Source organism: Haemorhous mexicanus, chromosome 6 (genome assembly GCF_027477595.1).
Source record: "Haemorhous mexicanus isolate bHaeMex1 chromosome 6, bHaeMex1.pri, whole genome shotgun sequence".
In the NCBI taxonomy this organism is placed as follows: domain Eukaryota; kingdom Metazoa; phylum Chordata; class Aves; order Passeriformes; family Fringillidae; genus Haemorhous; species Haemorhous mexicanus.
The window spans coordinates 2,227,989-2,248,603 of record NC_082346.1 but is presented as its reverse complement, the minus strand read 5'-3'; the positions used below and the strand labels follow the sequence as shown (position 1 = coordinate 2,248,603).

The following is a 20,615-nucleotide window of genomic DNA, read 5'->3' as shown; positions in this document are numbered from 1 at the left end:
TATATTAAAGGCACAGTTTGTTTAGGGACAGATTATGGTGCTTTGTCAGCCAGAACATATTTGGCCTGGTAATTCTTGTGTAGTTGTGCATATCAACTGCATGCTCTCTATCCATGGATAAATGACACTCAGCCAAATAATACCATTCTGCATAAATCAGAATGGTGAGCACTTATTCTATAATATTTGTCCCAGTGATGCACATACCTGGATCTGAGCAGTCTGTGTATGCTGGTGCACAGTACATCAATCCAAGCATCACAGAAAACTTATTTATTGCATCAAATTTCATCCAGGTGTTTACTGTGACACTAATGAAGATTACTCCAAAAGATTAGAAGTAGGTAGTAAATATGATGCAGAGGAAACAGTTGTATTTGGGCTTGCAATGATGAAAACTGGCTTCTCATAGATTACAGCACTCAGTTTCATATTTAAGATTAAAACCAAAGCTTCATTAAAATGGTAATTGTTTTTAATTATGTATAATTCTATAGATAGAAAGCACAATTCTTGCATAGTAAGTTTACAAGATGGAAGGACAAATCATACTACTTTTATGATGAAGGAGTAGCTTGAAGTTTGTTCATAGAGCTTTAACATGAGTGTTTCAGTGCAGCTTGGGTGAAAGTTCAGTTGACTGTGAAGTCACTGTGTGTGTTGAACAGAATTACAAAAGGATGGAATTAACTTACAACTTGCCTTATTTTCATGGTAATGAAAATAGTAAAGGATGAACTGAAACAATTTTTAATTCTACCCATTTCATTTTTTCCACTGTTCTTAAAATTGCCATACAAAGGACACATTTTAACTGAGATTTTTACATTACATTCCAACTGTTTTAGAAAAAAAAAATTAAAATAAGGTGTATCTGACACCAGTTGGTGCAATGTATTTCAGTGAATTCCATAAGGTTGTATTTGCTGATCTCAGGCCTGCAAAGCTATTGACTACTCTCCCTTCATTAAAAGTCAAGGAAAACATGGAAATCTGTGGCAAGGTAAGGACTATAACATTGCAGCAATACTGGGTGATTTATGAAACACATTCTGCACTCATTGTGGCTGCTCATATTCTAACAAAATGACTCAAGTACCAGCAGTTTCTAGTCACCTCTGAACTCTCTTTTTTGAATTTTAACTTCTGTGGCCTGTACTGAAAGAACCAAGCAAATCTATTTCTGCATTCCAAACTTATTTAATTTTCAGTTAAATAATTTAATGATACAGTCCCTTTAATGGCAAAAAAGCAAGAAAATGAGCAGGTGTGATATTCTCAACTCAATATAGACTTCATGCAGCATTCCTGCCACACAACTCAGTTGTTCCCTGCCATCTCTTCTCTCTTAGTTGACCAAGGTATGTCCTGTTTAATGTTTGTGCTTTTGGAGTTGATACTGAACTGGGCTTCCAGTGGTCAATTTCATTGTATCTGTTCTATTTGACTGATTTTCTCTGGTCAGTTGTGACACTAATTACACATGGAAGGAGGAGTGTTTGGGAAATTTGGAAAATTATCAGGAAAGTGGGATCAACAGACATGACAAGACACATGTGTGTATCTCTGCCTGCTGAGAACTTCATCCTCTGCTCTACTTTTACTTTTCACTCTACATCCTCCACTGTCTTTCTCTTGGCCTCTTTCCCTCCTCCCACTCAGGGACTGCTGCTTCAGCTCCCTGGGCATTGAGAAACCTTGATCTGGGTAATTTTTCTCTCCCATTTGTAAATGACCTGCAAGGTTCCTTCATAAGAAAATCCTGATCACGTCACAGCACGATACAGCACTCACAGGTCATCAGAGGTGGTGATTATAAGACATTTTTTAGGAAAGGCTGAGGAATTACACAGATAAAATGGGCCATTGTGGTCATCCTTGCTGACTGTGTGCTCCAGAATTTAATCTCCAAATATCTATGCATCGAGGTTTAGACATGTAACCAAGTAAATCTTTCAGAAGCTTTAATCCTGAATTTTTGTCCTAAATCATAGGAAGCCTGTGACATCTTTAGATAGAATTTGTTGCATCTCAGCCACATACATACACACATTTATTATGAGAATTAATTTTAACAGTAGGAAAGGAATATAATCTAGATGACAAGATATAGAACCATTTTGTTGTGGTATTAATTTTGTTCAGCTTTCCTACATGCACATATGACTTCCAAATATGCTTTATCTTTCTCCTTCTCATTTCCTATGTCTATCTTCAAATCACTGTCTATTCACATACCCATTCATCCTCTTATTTGTTTGAAAGTAGACTCTTAAGAGTATTGTCAGAACATTTGGACTCAGGAGGTTGAAAGTGTGAGGAACTGAGATTAATTGTGTGGAGGATGAATAAAAATTTGGCTAGGAAAATTTTGTGTATTTCCTCTGCAAAGGTAAGCAATGCTGTTATTGAAATAACCTTATGCAGAAAATGTGTTTCTGTTGGGGCTCCAAAGTCACTGTGTCAAATTTGAAAGCCAAATTCTAACATTAGAGGGTGGAAGAAGTGTGAATCTCAGCTCAGGCATAGTTGTGATGGTGCTCCTGAAGCTTCCACAGCATTCCCATGATGGACTTTTCAGATCCATTCTTGGCACTGTGTTTCTGTCCCTTTGGCTCGAGTAAGATTTGATCTAACCCTCAGTTTTTTGTTTTTCTTGTACTGGATGTTACATACTGCTTGTCTACTATCAATCCTTAATAAAAAAGATACATAAAGTATCCATGAGTACTCTCATGCTTTTGGATTATCCTGTGGGACAGACTGACCATGCAAAGGAGCACACAACCAACTTCAGCTTCAAAATCTTACAGCTGCCTTCCTACTGGTACCTATGGACCTGCTCACACAAGATTTCCTGCATGGGATCTGGAAAAGCCTCAGCTTCACTCCCTGTGCAGGATTGCTCCTCAGCTTAGCAGGAATCTTGGAACTTCAAGAGAACGTGAACCATGAGAAGCTTCCAGTCAAGATGTAACTGTTGCTTAGGAGAATGTTTTACAACTTCTCTAGAAATTGGCAGGATTTTAAGTCCAAGGGACATTTTAACAAAATTTGTCTTCTCATCTCAAGGTGGTTTTCATATTGAGTTGACATAAATTGGATTTGAATTGCTGCTCCTTATTAAGTAACAAATCTTTCTCAAGATCAGGTAAAAAATCGTAAGATAATCAAGTGGATGCAGGAATCTGCTCATCAGCTCACCATTAGTTCCAACTCAGTGCATTTTTGGGATATATTTTTAGGGCTTGTTTTTCCTCCTTTTTTTTCTCCTGAGGAAAAAAAAAGATAAATAAAAAAATTGGATGAGCCAATGAAAATAGTCATGCCCAGGGGCATTAAAATTTTGCTAACTGGATCAAAAGTAGGAAGTAATTTAATTCTGTGCTGTTACTCACATGGTAGATGTCTAGAGCTCACCATAGTTAACTATATCAGCATGCTGATGAATGGCTCTCATTTAAGTAGTACTCATCACAGCAGTTAATAGTCCACCAGAAGAGCATAATAATAGTATAGGAATACAATAAATTACAAGAGTGCATTTGATTGGGCAGGAATGAATATCTACTATTCAGAGAATAGGAATTTGCTTATAGGGCAATTATTGAGAAAAAGCCCAGCATTAATTACACAAATCAAGTTTTCCCAGCAGATCGGTGTACAAAGAAATGAATGTAAATAAAAAATAAGGGTTAGTTTGATGGGCTTTTCAGCAATCAAGTTAAAACAATTCTTTCAGTATAATTATACATGTGTTTTGGTTAGAACAATTGAATTAAGTGACTCTACACTGAAAGAGAAAAGTAAGTGCTATGTTCATCTGGAACACTTACTGAAAGTGATAGCATGATACCATTAGGAAACTCAACAAGACTCTACATTCATGCATTAAGAGAAGTCTGAACATCTGTTTCCCACTATTGAATTCACAAAAGGGGCTTTGCTGGGCAGGGAATAAGTGAACAAACAATGGCTGGAGAAGGTTATTTCTGACATTTAACAAAATGTTGAAGCATCACAAAAATGACGTAACGTGAGAATGAAATGTCTGAAATAATGGTCTGCTAAAAGTTAGCTTGGCAAATGAAGCACAGATAACAAGAACAAGCCAAACCTCTACCCATCACTCTTTAAAATATGTACAATGAATGATCAGTTTATGAACAGCATTCTTTTTTTTATTGAAGATGTACAAGGTGGCATGAAATGGTTTTGGAGAAATATGCTATAAAGAGAGTTTCACCAAATATTTCTCTAGCCATAAAAAAAAAAAAGTGACAATTAAAAGATGTGTCTGTAAGTGTTAAAAAATTCCAGACATAATAGTCAAACGAAAGAAAAAACAGGGTTTTATCTTGGATGTGACATTTTCTTCTCTTTCCATTTCCACAACCACGAGTCTTGGAAAGGGAGCAATAATAAAAGATAAATGGAAGCAAGAATCAACTCGCTGCCAAGGACTGTAATACAATACCTCAGCATTTCAAGGGTAAATCAGTGTGAACTGCGTTTGTCGTCCCTCTGAAAAAACGAAATATTAAACTTCCGTTCAGTCAATGTGGATTGCTCAAGGGTAGGAAATCGGTGTCAGAGAGGGAAAAAAAAAAAAAGAAAAGGAAGGTGGGGGAAAATGAGCTGGGAGGAGGAAGTGTAAAAAAAAAAAAAAAAAAAACCCAAACAAACAAAAAAACGCCTAAAACAACAACGACACAAACAAACAAACAAAAACCCCAAACCAAACCAAACCAAAGCTAGGTTTCCCAAGGAGAGCATCGAGCAGAGCGGAGGAGGAGAAGGCAGCGCGGCTGCTCCCAGCCCGCTCCGCCGCCCGGGACGGCGACGGCTGCGGGAGGCGGGCGGGCAGCGAGTGCGGCCCCGGAGCCCGCCCGGGCCAAGGGGAGAGCCCTGCCCGCTTCCCCCGGGCCAAGGGGAGAGCCCTGCCCGCTTCCCCCGGGCCAAGGGGAGAGCCCTGCCCGCTTCCCCCGGGCCAAGGGGAGAGCCCTGCCCGCTTCCCCCGGGCCAAGGGGAGAGCCCTGCCCGCTTCCCCCGGGCCAGGAGGGGCAGCCCTGCCCGGGCCAAGGGGGGCAGCTCTGCCCGCTTCCCCTCCAGCCAAGGTGGGAGCTCTGCCTGCCTGCCCAGCCAAGGTGGGAGCCCTGCCTGCTCCCCCCAGCCAAGGTGGGAGCCCTGCCTGCTCCCCCCAGCCAAGGTGGGAGCCCTGCTCATTCTCCCCCGGCCGAGGTGGGAGCCCTGCTCATTCCCCCCCGGCCGAGGTGGGAGCCCTGCCTTCCTGCCCGCCCCAGCCCAAGCGGGAGCCCTGCCTGCCGGCTCCCCCTCCCTTCCTCCCTGCCAAGGTGGGAACTGTGCCTGTCTGCCTCCCTGCCCGCCCCGGCCAAGGTGGGAGCCCAGCCCTGCCGGCCCTGCGGCGGGCTCGCTGTCAGCCTTGCGGCGGGGCTCGCCGCGCGGGCTCCTTTAAATTGAGGGCGTTTCGTGTGTCTCGCCGGCTGCTCTCGGGTTTAAAGAGAAAGGGGCCACAGCGGAGCGGGAAGGTGATCTTTGCCCGGCGGCTCTTCGGTGGGGAGTAGGTGCTTTTTGTTTCTTTCCCTCCCAGTCCTGGGAAGGCTGCGGGGGTACGTGGGGGAGCAGCAGGGTTCGGCTCGGCACGGCGTGGGTGGCTGCAGCCGCTGGCTGCTTGGGGGGTTTGAGGGGCTTTGGTGAGGGTTTTTTCCCTCCTGCTCTCTACCGTGGGAGTGTGAAAGCATGGCGGAGGCGGAATGAGAGCGTGCGTGGGTGTGTGGCGGAGCTCCACGCGTGGCTCTCCCGGGGCTCAGCGCCGTGAGGATGCGGGTGGCTGGCGGTGAGCCCCGGGCATCCCGCGGAGGGCCGGGGGCTGCGGCGGGTTTGCTTCGTCCTGCCCCCGAGGGGCAGAGCCGGGAGCAGCGCTTCCAGCACTCATGGCAAAGCCATTAGCTCAGCCCGGCTGCGGAGGGGCCCCGAGGAGGACAAACGCATCGGACTCCGCGGCGGGTGAGAGCGGGGCGGGCAGGGAGGGATGGGGGGGTGGCTCTTACTCACTGTGCACTCACCCCCGGCCCCAACCTCTGGTTTATCTTTATGGCTTCTCTAGGCAGCCCTGGGGTGCCGGTGGTGCGAGAGGAGGAGGGCGGGTTGGTGCGGGGCTGCGGCGGCGGCGGGCGGAGGCGGCCGAGCTCCGCCGGGCGCTCCCGGCCCCTCCGCCGCCCCCCGAGGCGGGAGAACGGGACCCTTCTTGTGCCAAAAGCCGCCCTTGCCTAGCCCAGGGCTCTTGGTCTCCTCTGCAGGCTCTAGAGTCAAATCTCCGGGGACGGAGTTTCACTTTTAAGAAGGCTCTGTTTCTTCGCTCACGTTCTAGGTGTAGGGAATGAAGGCTGCTGTTATCTGGGATTGCTGTGCGCATCCCGGTGCAGTGGTGGCATCTGAGCCTGCTGGCTCTGCGTGCTCTGTTTCTTCACCAACGTTCTAGGTGTAGGGAGTGAAGGCTGCTGTCCCTGTCTGGGATTGCTGTGTGCATCCTGGGGCAGTGGTGACATCTGAGCCTGCTGGCTCTGCGCGCTCCTGGGGGACTGCAGCTGCTGGGACAGGAGGACGGATGCATTGCAGGCTCCCCGGTGCAGCTTCAGCATACTTCTGACATTACCTTGCCATGAAAAAGGAACGAATTATTATTGGTTTTCCATGTACATGATGTATTTTTTGTTTCATTGCAAAGCAGATGCTGTGCCAAGTGTAACAGCTTTATGAGGGTTTTGTGACGTGGATTGTGATTTAATTGAAGTTTCTAAATAGGCCATTCCTGAATCCATGCTCTATGGTGCCATGGGCCATCTATTAGGATTATACTGCCCTTGTTGGAACCGTGGTCAAACTTACATGAAGGTGGTGAAGTGCTGAAGAATCAATACTATCCTCAAGTTCTAGCTGCCACTTACTTTTTCCTGCTGACTTATTTGGTCATTTTATTTATTTTACCTACAGTCCTATTTAAATTGGCACACTTACTATGCACAGTACCTCTTCAACTGCACTTTACACCTCTCAGTTAAACTTAACACTAATTTCAGGACAGGATTTAGAAATGGAACATCATAATTAAAAGCAAAGCTGATGATTGGAAGTCAGCTTGTAGTACTGTCTGCATAGTGTCCTTACAGCAAGAGGCACTTCTACTCCTTGGGAGATTTGATATGTCAGTTTAAATATGTATTTTATTTTCTAACTGGTGGAGGTTGAAACTTCTTTTGTATTAATTTTTAATGGCTATTTTGCTTAGACAATCAGAAAAATGTATAGTAAGAGCCATGCAAAGAGGAATCAGGCTCATTTTCTAGAAGTTATAATTTTATGAGCAAGTAGACATTGAATGTTCCTAAAGTTTTGCTTTAGGAGCATTCAATTTGTCTGTGTGAGAAAGACTTTCTGCTTTCCTTTTGGTAAGGGAGACATTATCAAGGCAATAAAATTGTTTCTACTAGGCACAGTCCTGAGAATGTCTAGGCTTCAATGATTTGAACAGATTTTTAAGTGCAGTTAACTTTGTTTTGGTCTGGCCTCAGACCAAGGGCCTTACAGGTATAAAGTATTAGTAAGCTGTTTTGCCAGGCTCTCCATCCTCCCCTCAAAGTGCTGCACACACTTGTAATGTGTATTCATAATGTAAAGGACAAAGGCTTCTTGTGATTAAAACTTACTCTATCAGTGTAGATCACATTTTGATGCAAGCCATGAAAAATTCTAATTGATTAATGAGTTTCAGATGGTGGTTCCCCTTCAGTGCCCCTCCCCCTGCTCCTAATGTACAGCATGTTCCAAGTTAAAACTCAGAAACCTTGGGCTAAATTGGTTGTGGTATAGTTTATAAGGATAATAAAATATCTAGAAAAATTAAATTTCCTTTTGAAGATATGCTGCTGCGTTTGTCAGCTTGTGTTTTATCTGCTTGTTTATAGTAGTGGGCAAAGTTAAGATGACATGTAAGGTACCTGTCTGATAATGCAGACGAGAATGACCTGTTGTTTCTTATAGAAGGGAAAGCTCTGCAAATAGCTCTTGAAGAGAAAATATGCAAGGTAGTAGCAGAATGACTTTAAAAATGATTGCGTTTGTTTTATGTATGTGAAAGGGCAAAAGGAGAGTGATTACTCTTCTGTAGTAAACTGGAAATTGAAGGTGGTAAAGACTGACTAAGTAACATCTAACAGTGAGTGGCAAGTCTCTGGGCTTTTGCTTACTGTTTCTTTTAGTCCATTTTTAGCATTTCAAGAAAGGGAGCTTTCACAGTTTCATTTGGGAAAGTTATTCCACTGTCTAGCAGATCTCACCATGGGGAACAGTTTCCTGACATTAAAAAATGAAAAGTTTTCAGTTATTTTTGGGGCTCTCAAAGGAAGGCATTCATGTATCTTTTTTCCCCCCTCTTTCTGCATGTATGTGTGTATATACACATATGAATATATGTGTGGAAAAACAAGAGCAACCTTTAGTCTGTGAACTGATGTTATACTCTCCAATCTGAGACAGGAAAACTGAAGTAAGTTTTAAAATGTGAATGCATTTATCCCTGCTTCTGCCATGTCTATAAAACTGGCACTTGATGATATGAAGGTGTTGATTGCAATATGGGTCCCAAATTGTGGGCAGCTTCATTTCTGCTTGCACAATTATGCATTTTGTTCTGCAGCTCAATCTATTTATGAACACCGAGTCTCACCCCTTTTTTGCACTCAGCTTGCTGTTACAGTTAGTGAATGATGCACACAATCCACTTAAACTCTAGTAAAATTTCAAAAGTTCTGTTCTTTTCCATCTGCTTGAGGTGATTAGAGCTAGCAGGGAGATCCAGCAGAGACCCTTGCCAGATACACTCATGAGCTCTGTTCTGGCTTTTGATCCTGTGTCTCCTCTCCTTCCAGGCTGGCCGTTTTCCAGTAGCATTACCTTCTCTCTGAGACAGCAGGAGATTGTCTGTATTTATAGCTGATACCCCTCTGTCAAAGCCAATGTGCAGTCTAGTGCTCAAGTTCCAGTTCCTTCAGAGGAAAACGTGCTGCTCTTGTCTCAGTTGCTGTCTGTTTCCTCTATCACTGACAGTAAAGCAGTTGCACAGTTGTGTGCTGGATGTTTAGTTTCTTCTACAACCAGTGGCTAATATGCTTCCTCAGTCATGTTATCACAGATTTCATGGCACAAGCTCAAAGCCTGCCTATTTAATCCTGATAAGGTTTATGAACAACACTCTTTGAACCCAGGCTCTGAGGCAGAGTTATGACATCTTCTGTTCCAGTTGTTCCAGCTTTGCAGAGCAGCTGGGCCACCGAGCTGGCATGTGTGCAGGTGTTCAGTCCTGGATGGCTCTGGTTTGGCTGCCAGCTGCACAGAGCCAGTCACTGCCCTTGCCTGATGGGCAAGGGGGCCTGGAGGGGCCAAACCTGATCACAGTGTCCCTGTCAGCTCTTCTGCAAAGGGCACATCATGCAGCACCTTTGCATCAGAGCTGATCTGATTGGTCACTGTAGGGAGGTCTGCATTTGCTTTATATGATGGATTTTTCCCCTCCATAGACACTTTTAATTTGTTTTTATTCTTTTCTAATGGAATACAAAGAAAAAAATGCTGGTTTCACTGGATACTTGACTTCTATGCTAATTCTTAAGTCAAGCCATCAAGAGCAAGTGACTCAGCAAGACTTCTTCATTCCTGACCTGGAAGGATTGCATGTGGGAGCAAACAGAGAAATGCTTCAAGCCCCTTTTGGGTTGAGAATTAATGCACATTTAATTAGGAACCAGGTTGAAGCGACAGTGAAACTCATGTGGTGCAGAGAGCACTGCATGGCCAGCAGCTACTCAATGTAAGCTATGCTGGAGCTGGATGGGTAATTTGGAGTAAAAACATATTGGTTTGCATGATTATCTAGCAGGCTGGAGCACATGTATTTTCTTTGGATGTATATCTATTCATACATGCAAGGTTTTATATATATACATATTTTTTTCTTCCCTTTTCATACTTGGTTGAAGAAAATAATCACAATTTTACAGGTAGGGAGGCTGGTTGGAATAGGAAAGGGAATTGAATCTGGGGATCTGCAACTGTGAGTGCTTCATTGTGCATCCAGTTTTACTTTCTAGATCAAACAGTCTTTGCCTCCTGTGTGTTTTGAGTACAGTGTATCATTCTTGATTCCCTTTTTCCTAGCCCTCAACCCCAACAAAAGCCAGTAGAAACACAGAAGATCACTTGTTTGATTCTCATTGCTTTCACCTGATGATCACTGATAACAATCATCAGATAGTGTAAGGTTACACTGCTGGCAAAATACAAGCAATGAACTGCAATAAACAGATAACTAAATGCACTACTGTAGAGCCAAATAAGAACTTCACTGTTCAGTAGGAGCAAGCAGAGAGAAACAGGACCTTTGAGTGTGTTGAATCTGATACACATTTCTGGGTGTACTGTAAACCATCCCACACTGAATTCTTCATCTAGACAATGAGGCTAAGAATTTGAGACATCATCCTCTTATTGGGAGAGGCTGAAAAAAGGGTTGTGCTACATAAATATGAACTGTAACAAAACAGGATGAAAAGAAGTCAAAGACTGTTCCTCATCTACATTCTGAATAGTAGGGGGAAGCAGTTGCTTTAAAGCATTTAGAGGTAAGTTTTGAAAATGCTTCTGCATATCACGTCAGCCTCAGCAGTTTACTGAGGAGTGTAACATTCTATAAAATATTTGTCATGTTTTTGTTGGCTAGTTTGAAACAGCTGGATATATGGTGACTTGATGTTGCTGTTACAAAATAGATGAGGAAACCCAATATTTTTTGGCTACTTGGTTCATACTTTGTCTGCCAAAAGGAAAGGATGAAATAGTTGTTGGGGCCAGAGCCTTGCCTCAGCTGTGGTGATGTGTCCTTGAAATTGCTGTCTACCTCTGGTGCAAGTTAGTCCATCCCTCTGGCCAGATTCCTCACTGAGAAATTATCCACAACTTTTTGTTCAGTTCACTAAAAAAATAAATCTATTAAGACATTTTAGGGAAGAGATTTGAAGGTATCTGAGTGATGAAACAAGGGCCTGGCCTTCACCACAGGGAGGATCTTCAAACAGATCTTGAAGGAGCTCATTCTGCATTGCTGTCACCTTCAAAGAACTCTCACATTTTGGCTTCTTCCTGGACCCCAGCTACTGTGTGATGGAGTTCTAATCAGCATCTAATAAGTACAATTGATGAGTAGATGAACTTTTTATTGAAGCTTGGGTACTTCAGTACTGAGCTATTGTGAAGGCTGAAGTTGAATTTAAGAGGTTCAGTAGCAATCAGTGTTTGCATGCAGGATAATTGAGAGCTTGAAAGTTTCTGATGCTTGCTGTTTGATAACTGATCTCCAGTTTAACTTGGAGAGCTTGTGACAGGAGATACTCTGCTCCTTGAAAGCAGAGTTTTAATTTTTTAATAATTAATTTTAAAAGTCCAAGGGAGGAATTTTGTGGGTTTTACTGAAGGGTAGGGCAGTTTTTTAGAAAAGTAGTGGAGAAGTGAAAAATTTTGGGGTTTTTTTGGAAATGAAATCAAAGAGAGGTAAGGTTGGCTTGTATGTGATTTATCTGTGATTCTTCAGGCCCTTCATCAGCATTAACTTTCTCATTCCTCAGTCCTCACTTTGCATGCCCACTTCACAAATTAGTGTATACATTATTTTCATTCTGGGCTACTATTTCAAACAGACCTAGTCCCGGTATAGAGATGCATTAATAATTTTCACCTTCTAGAGTGAAAATGTTTGATGCATCACTATATTTCTGTCTCATTTTCACCTTCATTTTGTCACCTGTCTGTCTGGCTTTTGTTATCTTTCCAGTTTCTCATTCTGAGGAGGTGTCTTATGAAAAGTGCCTTAAACTCAGAATGCCTTTCTTGTCCCTCTTTTTTTCTTCTTACTTACCAGACTTACTGAGAGACTGAAGCACCCTTGCATCCTCCAAAATCTTTGTTCTCATGCTTTTCTTCCCTTAATGAGTCTCAAAAGTTTCTTGGGACTTTACACACCCTGATTGCTGAGTTAGGTCTATATGAAGTACACTTAAAGACAATGCTGTATTTAGAGGCAAACTGAAAAAACATCCTTATTCCCCCAGTTCTCTACTCTGCATTTGACAGAAAAAAGCCTGAAGTGTAAACAGACTGCAGTGCTTCTTCCACAGACTCTTGTGGAAAGCCAGACTGCTTCCATGGAGCTGTCTAAGAAGCCTTCCTTCTGTTTTGTCTTGTCTTAAAGAGGTGTTGCTTTGAGACCCTGGAGTTCCTTCAGCCCCAGCAGTGCCAGCAGCCTGTATTGTGTCTGGGTGACTGTCAGCCATCTCATAATGCTGGGGATTCATTAGCCCCAGGTTCCCATAGAGCACTTCATATCCATGGTCCTGGAAGTGATGAAGTGGGGTGAAAGAAAAGGGTATTGCCTGATGTTTGCTTCTTTCTCTTCACAGCCCAGCTCAGTGTGTGTGCACACCAATTTTTACCCTTCTAGCAGGGCACACCCTGCGTGGAGTTTCCTGATTCATATTGCTCTGAGCATCCCTGAAATATAAATAACAATGCATTTGGGTTGGAAGGCACCTCCAAGTGTCATCCAGTCTAGCTCCCTTCACAAAGCATGTATGAAAGGTGAAATTATTCCCAGTGAAATGGTGCAGGGTATAACTGGTTCCTTTAGTGAAATAGTTCTACTTTTTCTGTTGTATTTTTTCAATTTGTATGTAAAGAGAAACAAATTGCAGGATTTTCCCAAATATTTAGATGCATACAGTTAGGAATAAGAATTTTTTTTTTTTTTCTTACCACTGTCATTGCAGAGGTAATTCAAGAGAAAAAAGTTATTTCACTTCTGGCTCTCACTATATCATTGGAGGTTGTAGACACCAGAAAGTGGTCAAAATTATTTGGAGGCTCTTTCTGGAAAGCAAGTATGTGATAGGTACTTGGTCTTTCCCCTATAATCTTTGATGACAACTGGTGTCAGTTGTCTGTCTTGCCTCTGATTCTATCAAAAATGATTTGAAAGAGTAATTTATGTGGTTCTGAGTAACGTAGAGAAACTTTAAATATGTTGTCATTGAAATTCCTTAGCTGTTGGTAGCTTCTAGTCTGAATCACTCTATTTTGAGAGTGACAGTCCAGATTGATTTTTGCAGAGCAAGCAGTCCAGTCCTTTCCCCTCCCCTCCCTTGCAGCCTGCCCTAAATGAACAGGTATGATTGGAGTTTAATTAACCAGGAAGCCATAAATCCAAGCTGACATTTTTACAAAGTCAGTTTCACAACAGAGCTGTGCATAAGTACTTTGGTCTGCTTTAAAATCCTCTGCCTTCAAAGAAACTTTGATACATAAGGATTTTTTTTTGTTAGAAAAATGTAAAATCTACTCATAATTCAGAAATGTCTGTGTATAGAAGAGAATAAATCTTTGTTATGTATGTTTTTGCTTCTCCCCAACTGAAAAAATTTGTCTAATTTCAGTAAGAAGTGTATTTGTAGTGAAAGCTGTGCCTACCTCAAGGGCAAGCTAAACTTCAGGATTTGGGTGAGGTACTGTCATAAAGAGCTTATGCAGACCTTTTGCAAACATGGAGTTTAGTTACACAGAGTAGGCTGAAAAATGCTGAAGTATTTTAGTACAAGTATTAAGATATCCCAAATACCATTTTATAGATTTGGAAAATTTTTACATTTAGTAAATATTGTCTTTTCTGACATGGAAATTGGTTTCAGTATTTTTGTTATTCAGGCCATAAGGATAGTATAATAAATTGTTCTTTTTTCCTGCTGTTGTTTTTAAGGTCACAAATATTTCTTACCTGGTATGAAAGGTATGCAAAGGACAGAGGGGAAAATGTTAGCAGATTCATATATTGAAGGCAGTTGACATGTCTTACTACAATTGGTGTGGAAAACAGGCAAAGGACTCTTCCTTGTGGGTCTCACAGTCACTTAATGTCTGTCTGGTGCCACCTGTACGAGACCTTGTGTGGTGTTTGAGGGTTCCCAGGATGAGGGAAGAGATGAGAATCTTCACTCCATGGTTCAGGAGGCTGATTTATTATATTATGATATATATTATATTAAAATAAAATGATATATTAAACTATACTAAAGAAAGAGAAAGGAGGCATCAGAAAGCTAGAAAGGAATGAATAATAAAATCTCGTGACAGACTCAGAATCCAACACAGCTGGCTGTGATTGGCCATTAATTAAAAACAATTCAAGTGCATCCAATCAAAGATGTACCTGTTGGTAAGCAACCTCCAGACCACATTCCACAGCTATCAGATAATTATTGTTTACATTTTGTTTCTGAGGCCTCTCAGCTCCTCAGGAGAAAAATCCTGGCAAAGGGATTTTCATAAAATGTGTCAGTGACAACCTTGTGTCTGCTGGTTGGTCTAGGCTACGGCCTCCAGGCAAGGAAGTATTGCAGCTCATTGCTACAATTGCTACAAGATCCTTTCAGAGGGGGAAAAACAGCCTTGCACACTTCTGCCCCAGGTGGAGAACAAGCCCTTGAGACACAGAGATAGGTCCAGCAGTGGCTTCTGTGACTGACGCTTAATACATCATGTGTTCAGAATTTGTTGTCTTACCTGAAAAGTTTCAGTAAGTCATCAGTGAAGCAGAGGAGAATTTGGGTAGTGGCAAGTGTGAGTGACCAACAGTAGCTATTCTGCTGCTTTCTGAAGAAATAATGCTATTGAGTCAATATACTCAATATTTTTGGTGTAGTTGTAGGTGTAGTTTTTTCTTGGATAATTTTGACGCTGTAGAATAGCCTGTTTCCATTTGGTTACAGCATTTATTAATTGTTAATAAGTTTGCTATAGGAGCACAATTTGGTTGTTGCCATGTTTTTCCTGGGTATGATCCAAAAATCTCTGAAGCTCTCTAATCTGAATTGGTTTTGGGTGTTGGGTCAGGCACCATAGTGAGTAGTTAGCTTCGTGCAAAATATTTATTTTCATTTGATTTTAATAATTCCTTGCAGAACATTATGTTCTGTTGGCAACATGTAGCTTGGTGAGTACAAATGAAGTTAACATTTATCTGTATGATTTAATCACTTACAAAAAAATCCATTAACAAAACAAAGTTTTGGTCACTGGTGTGTGCAACCAAGTGTTTGATCCACCTCTGTTGTAGTGTGTTTTCATACTGTGTATTACTTTGAAGTAGTTTGGTTTTTCCATGCCTGTATTTTTCCCAAGTAGTTTATCCCAGGCTGTACCCCCTTCCCTTTACCTATGTAATCCCTCTCCCTTGATGAGATCATCCCCAAATCCTCACCCTGGCTCTCTGTCAATCACTCAGCATCCCATCCCCTCCATCTAGAAGCTTCGGTCCAAGACCTTGAGCGATTAGCCAGAGGCCAGGGGTCAGCCCCATGAGACTTGTTTTATACACTGTCCTAAGTGTCTGTCCCTTAGTGCCCACCCCTTTGGGTCATTTATTGGTTGGTAAAATGTTATCTACTTTTGGTTTCCTCCTCCCTTTAAATGTAACCTTGGCACATCTCCCGGGGCTCTCGGCGGGAGGGCCTCTGAGGTGCAGGAGCTCCCCAGGCTCCTGAAGAAAACCTTGGATGAACCCCTGCTAAGAGTTGGCCCTTTCTTCCACCCATGTCTCTGGTGTCTCCTCTGCTGCAAAGGTGACTGGCCCTGCTGCCCTCAGCACCCTCGGGGCACAAGAAAGTGTCTCCCCACAGCCGGCCATGTCGGGGTTGTCCCCCCGGTGTCTGCCGACTCGGGCCTGGCCTCCTGAGAGGCTCCCAGGGGGACAGAGACACACCTCTGTTTGATATCTGATTTCTTAGGCACACGATTACTGTTGACATGATTGAATCACGGAATGGTTCAGCTTGGAAGGGACCTTAAAGTCACCTCATTCCAGCCCCTTCCCTTCCCTACCATGGCAGGGACGCCTTCCACCGGCCCAGGCGGCTCAAAGGCCTGTCCAGCCTGGCCTCGAACCCTTCCAGAGACAGGGACTGTGTCCTGGTTGGGATTATCTTCTGCAATTCTGAAAATGGAGCGCGTGAGACTTTAATTGGTGTAACGAAGAACTCTTTTTTTATTTCTTTTGGTCTGGTTTTGTGAGCAGGGGACGACAGGCTGAGCCATGTGCACTGCCCTGAGCCCGAAGGCGCGTGGGCCCGGCCTCTCCGACATGCACCAGTACAGTCAGTGGCTCGCCAGCAGACACGAGGCCAACCTGCTGCCAATGAAGGAGGATTTGGCCCTCTGGCTCACAAACCTACTGGGTAAGCTACAAAAGGATGGAATGCACATGCTGGGCGCTGTTAGCTGGGAATTCAGATTTCTTTGTGTTTCAAAAATAAAGTTGTGGTTATGTATTATAACACAAATATTAGCAAGGTCAGAAAAGCTGATGAGTAATTTGTCTCCACTGTGTTTCTGTCAGTAGCATAACTGAACGTTATACATTCTGTGTTTAGTTTTCTTTCATATTTCCTTGTAATACTTTTCTTTTTGTATGTATTTTCTGTACCTGTACCACTAAGCTGAATGATACTAATTGCTGCCTTCAGCTATGCCTTCAATTTTTACTGATGGGCCTGCTGAAGAGTATGGGGTAGTGACTTGGGCAGAAGGAACCTTTTAATAGCTCTTCTCTGACCAAGTGGTCTAGTAATTATTATTGCTGCCCAAGGCAGTGCATGCTGAGACTTGTGGTAGCCTGTGCAGAGAGGGGCTTGGAGATTTACTGCTGTGCATCTTGGTGTGTGAAGACAAAGCTTGCTGTTGTCAGAAGAGGATGCAAACCAAAATTGAGGAGAAAAAAAAAAAAAGTCAGGTACATATGAAAAAGAGCAAATGAGATTGTTCCTTTCCTTCCTGCCAGGGACAATACTTTGAGATGTGCAAATTACTCAAGAAGGTGGAATTTGGAAATTATGAGCTGGGAAATAGTATGTTGTTTGCTGAAAACACTCAGGGAAAAATGTCTTTCATATGATCTCTGTTAATACAGAGGATACTACCAAAGAAATAGATGACTTAGAGAATACCTCATCCTAAGGGAGACCTGCCTGTAACTCCTCTCATTAAATTAAGGGAAGAAAAATATTTCAGAAGCTCTGTTTACATGAAACTTTAGTTGATGGGATTTTGGAAGAAAACTTGGTGTGCATGGTTTTGGAGGATTTATTTAATATTTTTAAAAAAATTTCTGAAAATCTGTTCTGGTGAGACATGGGCAGTGTCTTGCCATGGCAAATGCTGTAGTTGAACCATCTGAGTGATATCACACAGTAACAGGGTATATCTAGTGTCTTTCATCAGCACATTCTATATTGCTCTATTTCTTCTTTTTTAAGAGAAAGAAAAGGAAATATCACTTATGTCATGAGAGATCTGATCAATAAGCACAATGTCAATAGAACACAATATTTTGCAGGTAGACAATACCTATTTTTGAGTTGAGTAATGAACCCACAGCTGCAAAAGTGGCAGGTGTTTTAAATGACTTATTTGTATGGTACTTCCATTTAAATTAGTGTGTTTTGAATATAAAATTGGCTATGCAAAACCAGAATAAAATTCAGAACTTTTCATTCCAGTTATCACAAGACAGTTATCCAAGTGACTGGTTTTTTGAATTGGAAGCAGCACATTCCATTTAGGATTCAATATATTGTTTAAATGTTTTGAACAATGAAGTTTTAAGTGATCCACTCGAAAACAAATAGAAGATTGCTTGCAGTTTGTAACAGAGTTCTCCCAGTGATAAGTTCAGGAATGAGGTCACTCTTTGAGCAAGAAAGGAGCAACCAGCAGGAGGTTCCGAAATGCCAACTGTAATTAAATATCTGATTTTTCATATGGACACCAAGTTCTGCACTGCAGAACTAAATGGGTACAACCTTCTTTTTTGTAATTAAGCAGCATATACAGTTCATTTGCTTAATGCATTCCCCCACACCTTCTTGCACCAAGCTCTCCTTTTCTCAGAGTTTGTGCTGATGAATTGAAATTATAGTGTTTTGTTAGAGTGCTTTGAATTCCTATGTGGACATTGTTATTCAAATTAATAATTCAATTCAATTAAAGTTGGCATTCAAAATAAATGAAGTGTGAATTAAAATAATTATTATTCATAAGAGTATATTAACTCAGAATTCAAATTTTGTTTAATTACTGCATAATTTGGATAAACTTTAAATAGAGGAGGTATGTGTGAGGATGCTGCTGTACAGTAAAATAGAAATTAATACACAGCATGCATTTTTCAGCATCCAAAAGGACAGAAGAATATGGAAGGCTTTTTTTTGTTTGTTTTGGGTTTTCTCCTGTCTACATGGAAGAAATAATGTCTTTTGAATTAATGGGCAGTAGATCTTTACATGCATGGATGTGCAAGTAACACGGAGCAGATAATATTGTGTGTATCCACATCCTAGCTTGCTCTGTCTATGTCTTGTGTGGCTTCATTGTAAGTGGCCTTATTGCAGTTTTCATGCAGTAAGATTACTCAATTTATAAGGGAAATTATTATGTATTTCATTTAACTTTTACCATTTTGTTTCACTTATATTTTTGTCATTCATCTGCACTAGGACTTAACAAGGACACATAATCTTTTCAAAGAAATATACATTAAAAAAATAGTATGTTAGGCAAATACAGGGCTGAAACTCTTTGAGGTAGTTTGATCAAGTGATGGTTTTTAGGAGATTTTTGTGGAGACACAGTTATGTTCTATGCAGTGTTACTGGAATTTGGAATGGTGATGGTTTTGCAGCAGCATAGCCTGATGTGGGTTCAAAACCCACAAAAAACCATTATTGGGATATTGCACTTTATAGTGTGAATGGACTGTTCTGATATCAGATAGAAAGTAGGAATAGCTAGAATTTGACCTAACCCAATTGATAAATTAGAAAAGTGAGACACATGGTACAGCTGGAAAATAACATTGGAAGAATTTTTTAATCCTGAGACTTTGCATATTTAATTTCCCATGGACATTGTTGTGGGGGTTTTTGTTTAGTAATCACCAGTACTTTTGTGTGCACTTTGCTAATTATTTTTTGGAACCATGTCAGAAGAACTCAGAGCTTCTGAGAGGACAGTTCATCTTTATAGCTCCATTGCTGAATGGATTTTAGCTGTCTGTACTCTGGGGGATGGAAAAAGGACATTGCAGATGAAATCCATGTGTCAGATAGGATTAACTCATATGATATTGTGCATTAGAGCATTTTCAAAGTGGGACATGTGGTTTGTCTGCTGGAAAGGGAGATGGCAGCCATAGATGTTGTGTCTCCTGTCCTTGCTTCTCTCTGTTGAGCTTTGGTGTCTCAGTCAAGTGGCAGTGACAAAGCCAACAAGATGTGTTAATCTAGCTGACTTGCAAGTCAGAATGATCTCTGAGCCTTGTTTCTATTAGGTATAGAGCTGATGAAGCATTTGGGAATGCTTTCACCTCTGACAAACTCCAAATTTTGTAGATTCCTTATTTAATTTAGTAGAATGTTCTTGTGGACATTGAAGAGGATTCAGAGTCACAATGCTGCAGAAATTAAATTCTGCATAGGCTGCATCTGGACACTGCAGTGCTTCAACAATTACACAGCCACCAGAAGAGCTCAACTACTGACTGATGAGAGATGAGAGAAGCTCCCCACACTATAAAAGCAGTTTAACAGCAGGCAGCCAAACACACAAGTCATGTTACATCAGTGACCTCAATAAAAAGGTGTTCACTGTATCACTGTACACTGAAAATCATGGCAAGGTAACCCGGGGCAGCAAGTCTGCAAGAAAACCATTCATGTGATTTTGGTTTGTATGTGTAATAACTGAAGGTTCCAATGGTTCCCATCTAAATCCCCCTCTTCAACCTTTCTGCTTGAATTAAGAAATGCTAGTCATCCTTAAACTCACTGACTCTCTGAAGCAGGCTCTAGATTTCATAATTTCAGTTCTCTTCCACCCTGAGCAAGGTGCATATGAGAATTAGCACACTTGGGCCACAGAACTCTTCCAGTAGAGGCAAAATGGCCATTTGAAAGATTTGCTTGTCTGCTTTACTCTCTAGTATTGTCTTGTTTTCTTTTGTGTGTCTGCAGAAGCAGAATGGCTACATGAGGAGTGGGGCTCCTCGCCAGCCTGTAGGACAGGTACAGAGAGATGGCTTCCTTGTTTCCTCCTGGAGTTTTGTTTTGTGGACCTCTAATCTTTTTCCCCATTCCCAGAGTTTATCTACAAGCTGCAGAGGGTTATATTGTCTTTTTATTCCATCCAGCTTCATTAGCATGTGGGACTGACTACACCTCAGGCATATGTTGGGTTCCAAGGTTTCAGTCCTGTTCAGGGCTTCAGAAGCTCATAGGTGAGGGCCCAGGGAATGTAGGATGCTGAGAAATCTGACATGTAAACACTGAACATTGTTTGATGCATGTAAAAGTTTCTTGGGTGCAAAAGGAAGGAGGCTTGGAGGAGAGGAACAGAGGTGAGGATGCTAGGAGAGGCATCAAGTTGAAGACAAGGCTAAGTATTTAAAA

At 41.8% G+C, this 20,615-nt stretch overlaps 1 protein-coding gene across 1 annotated transcript in view; it reads left to right on the top strand.

Moving 5' to 3' along the window:
* The first annotated feature begins 5,245 nt into the window (after positions 1-5,245).
* Positions 5,246-20,615, top strand: part of GAS2 (growth arrest specific 2) — a 90,697-nt gene continuing 75,327 nt past the window's right edge. Inside the window, exons 1-2 of the mRNA XM_059848291.1 lie at positions 5,246-5,581; positions 16,190-16,349. Coding sequence (XP_059704274.1) covers positions 16,208-16,349 — 142 coding nt within the window. The 5' untranslated portion in view covers positions 5,246-5,581; positions 16,190-16,207. The remainder of the gene's footprint in view (positions 5,582-16,189; positions 16,350-20,615) is intronic.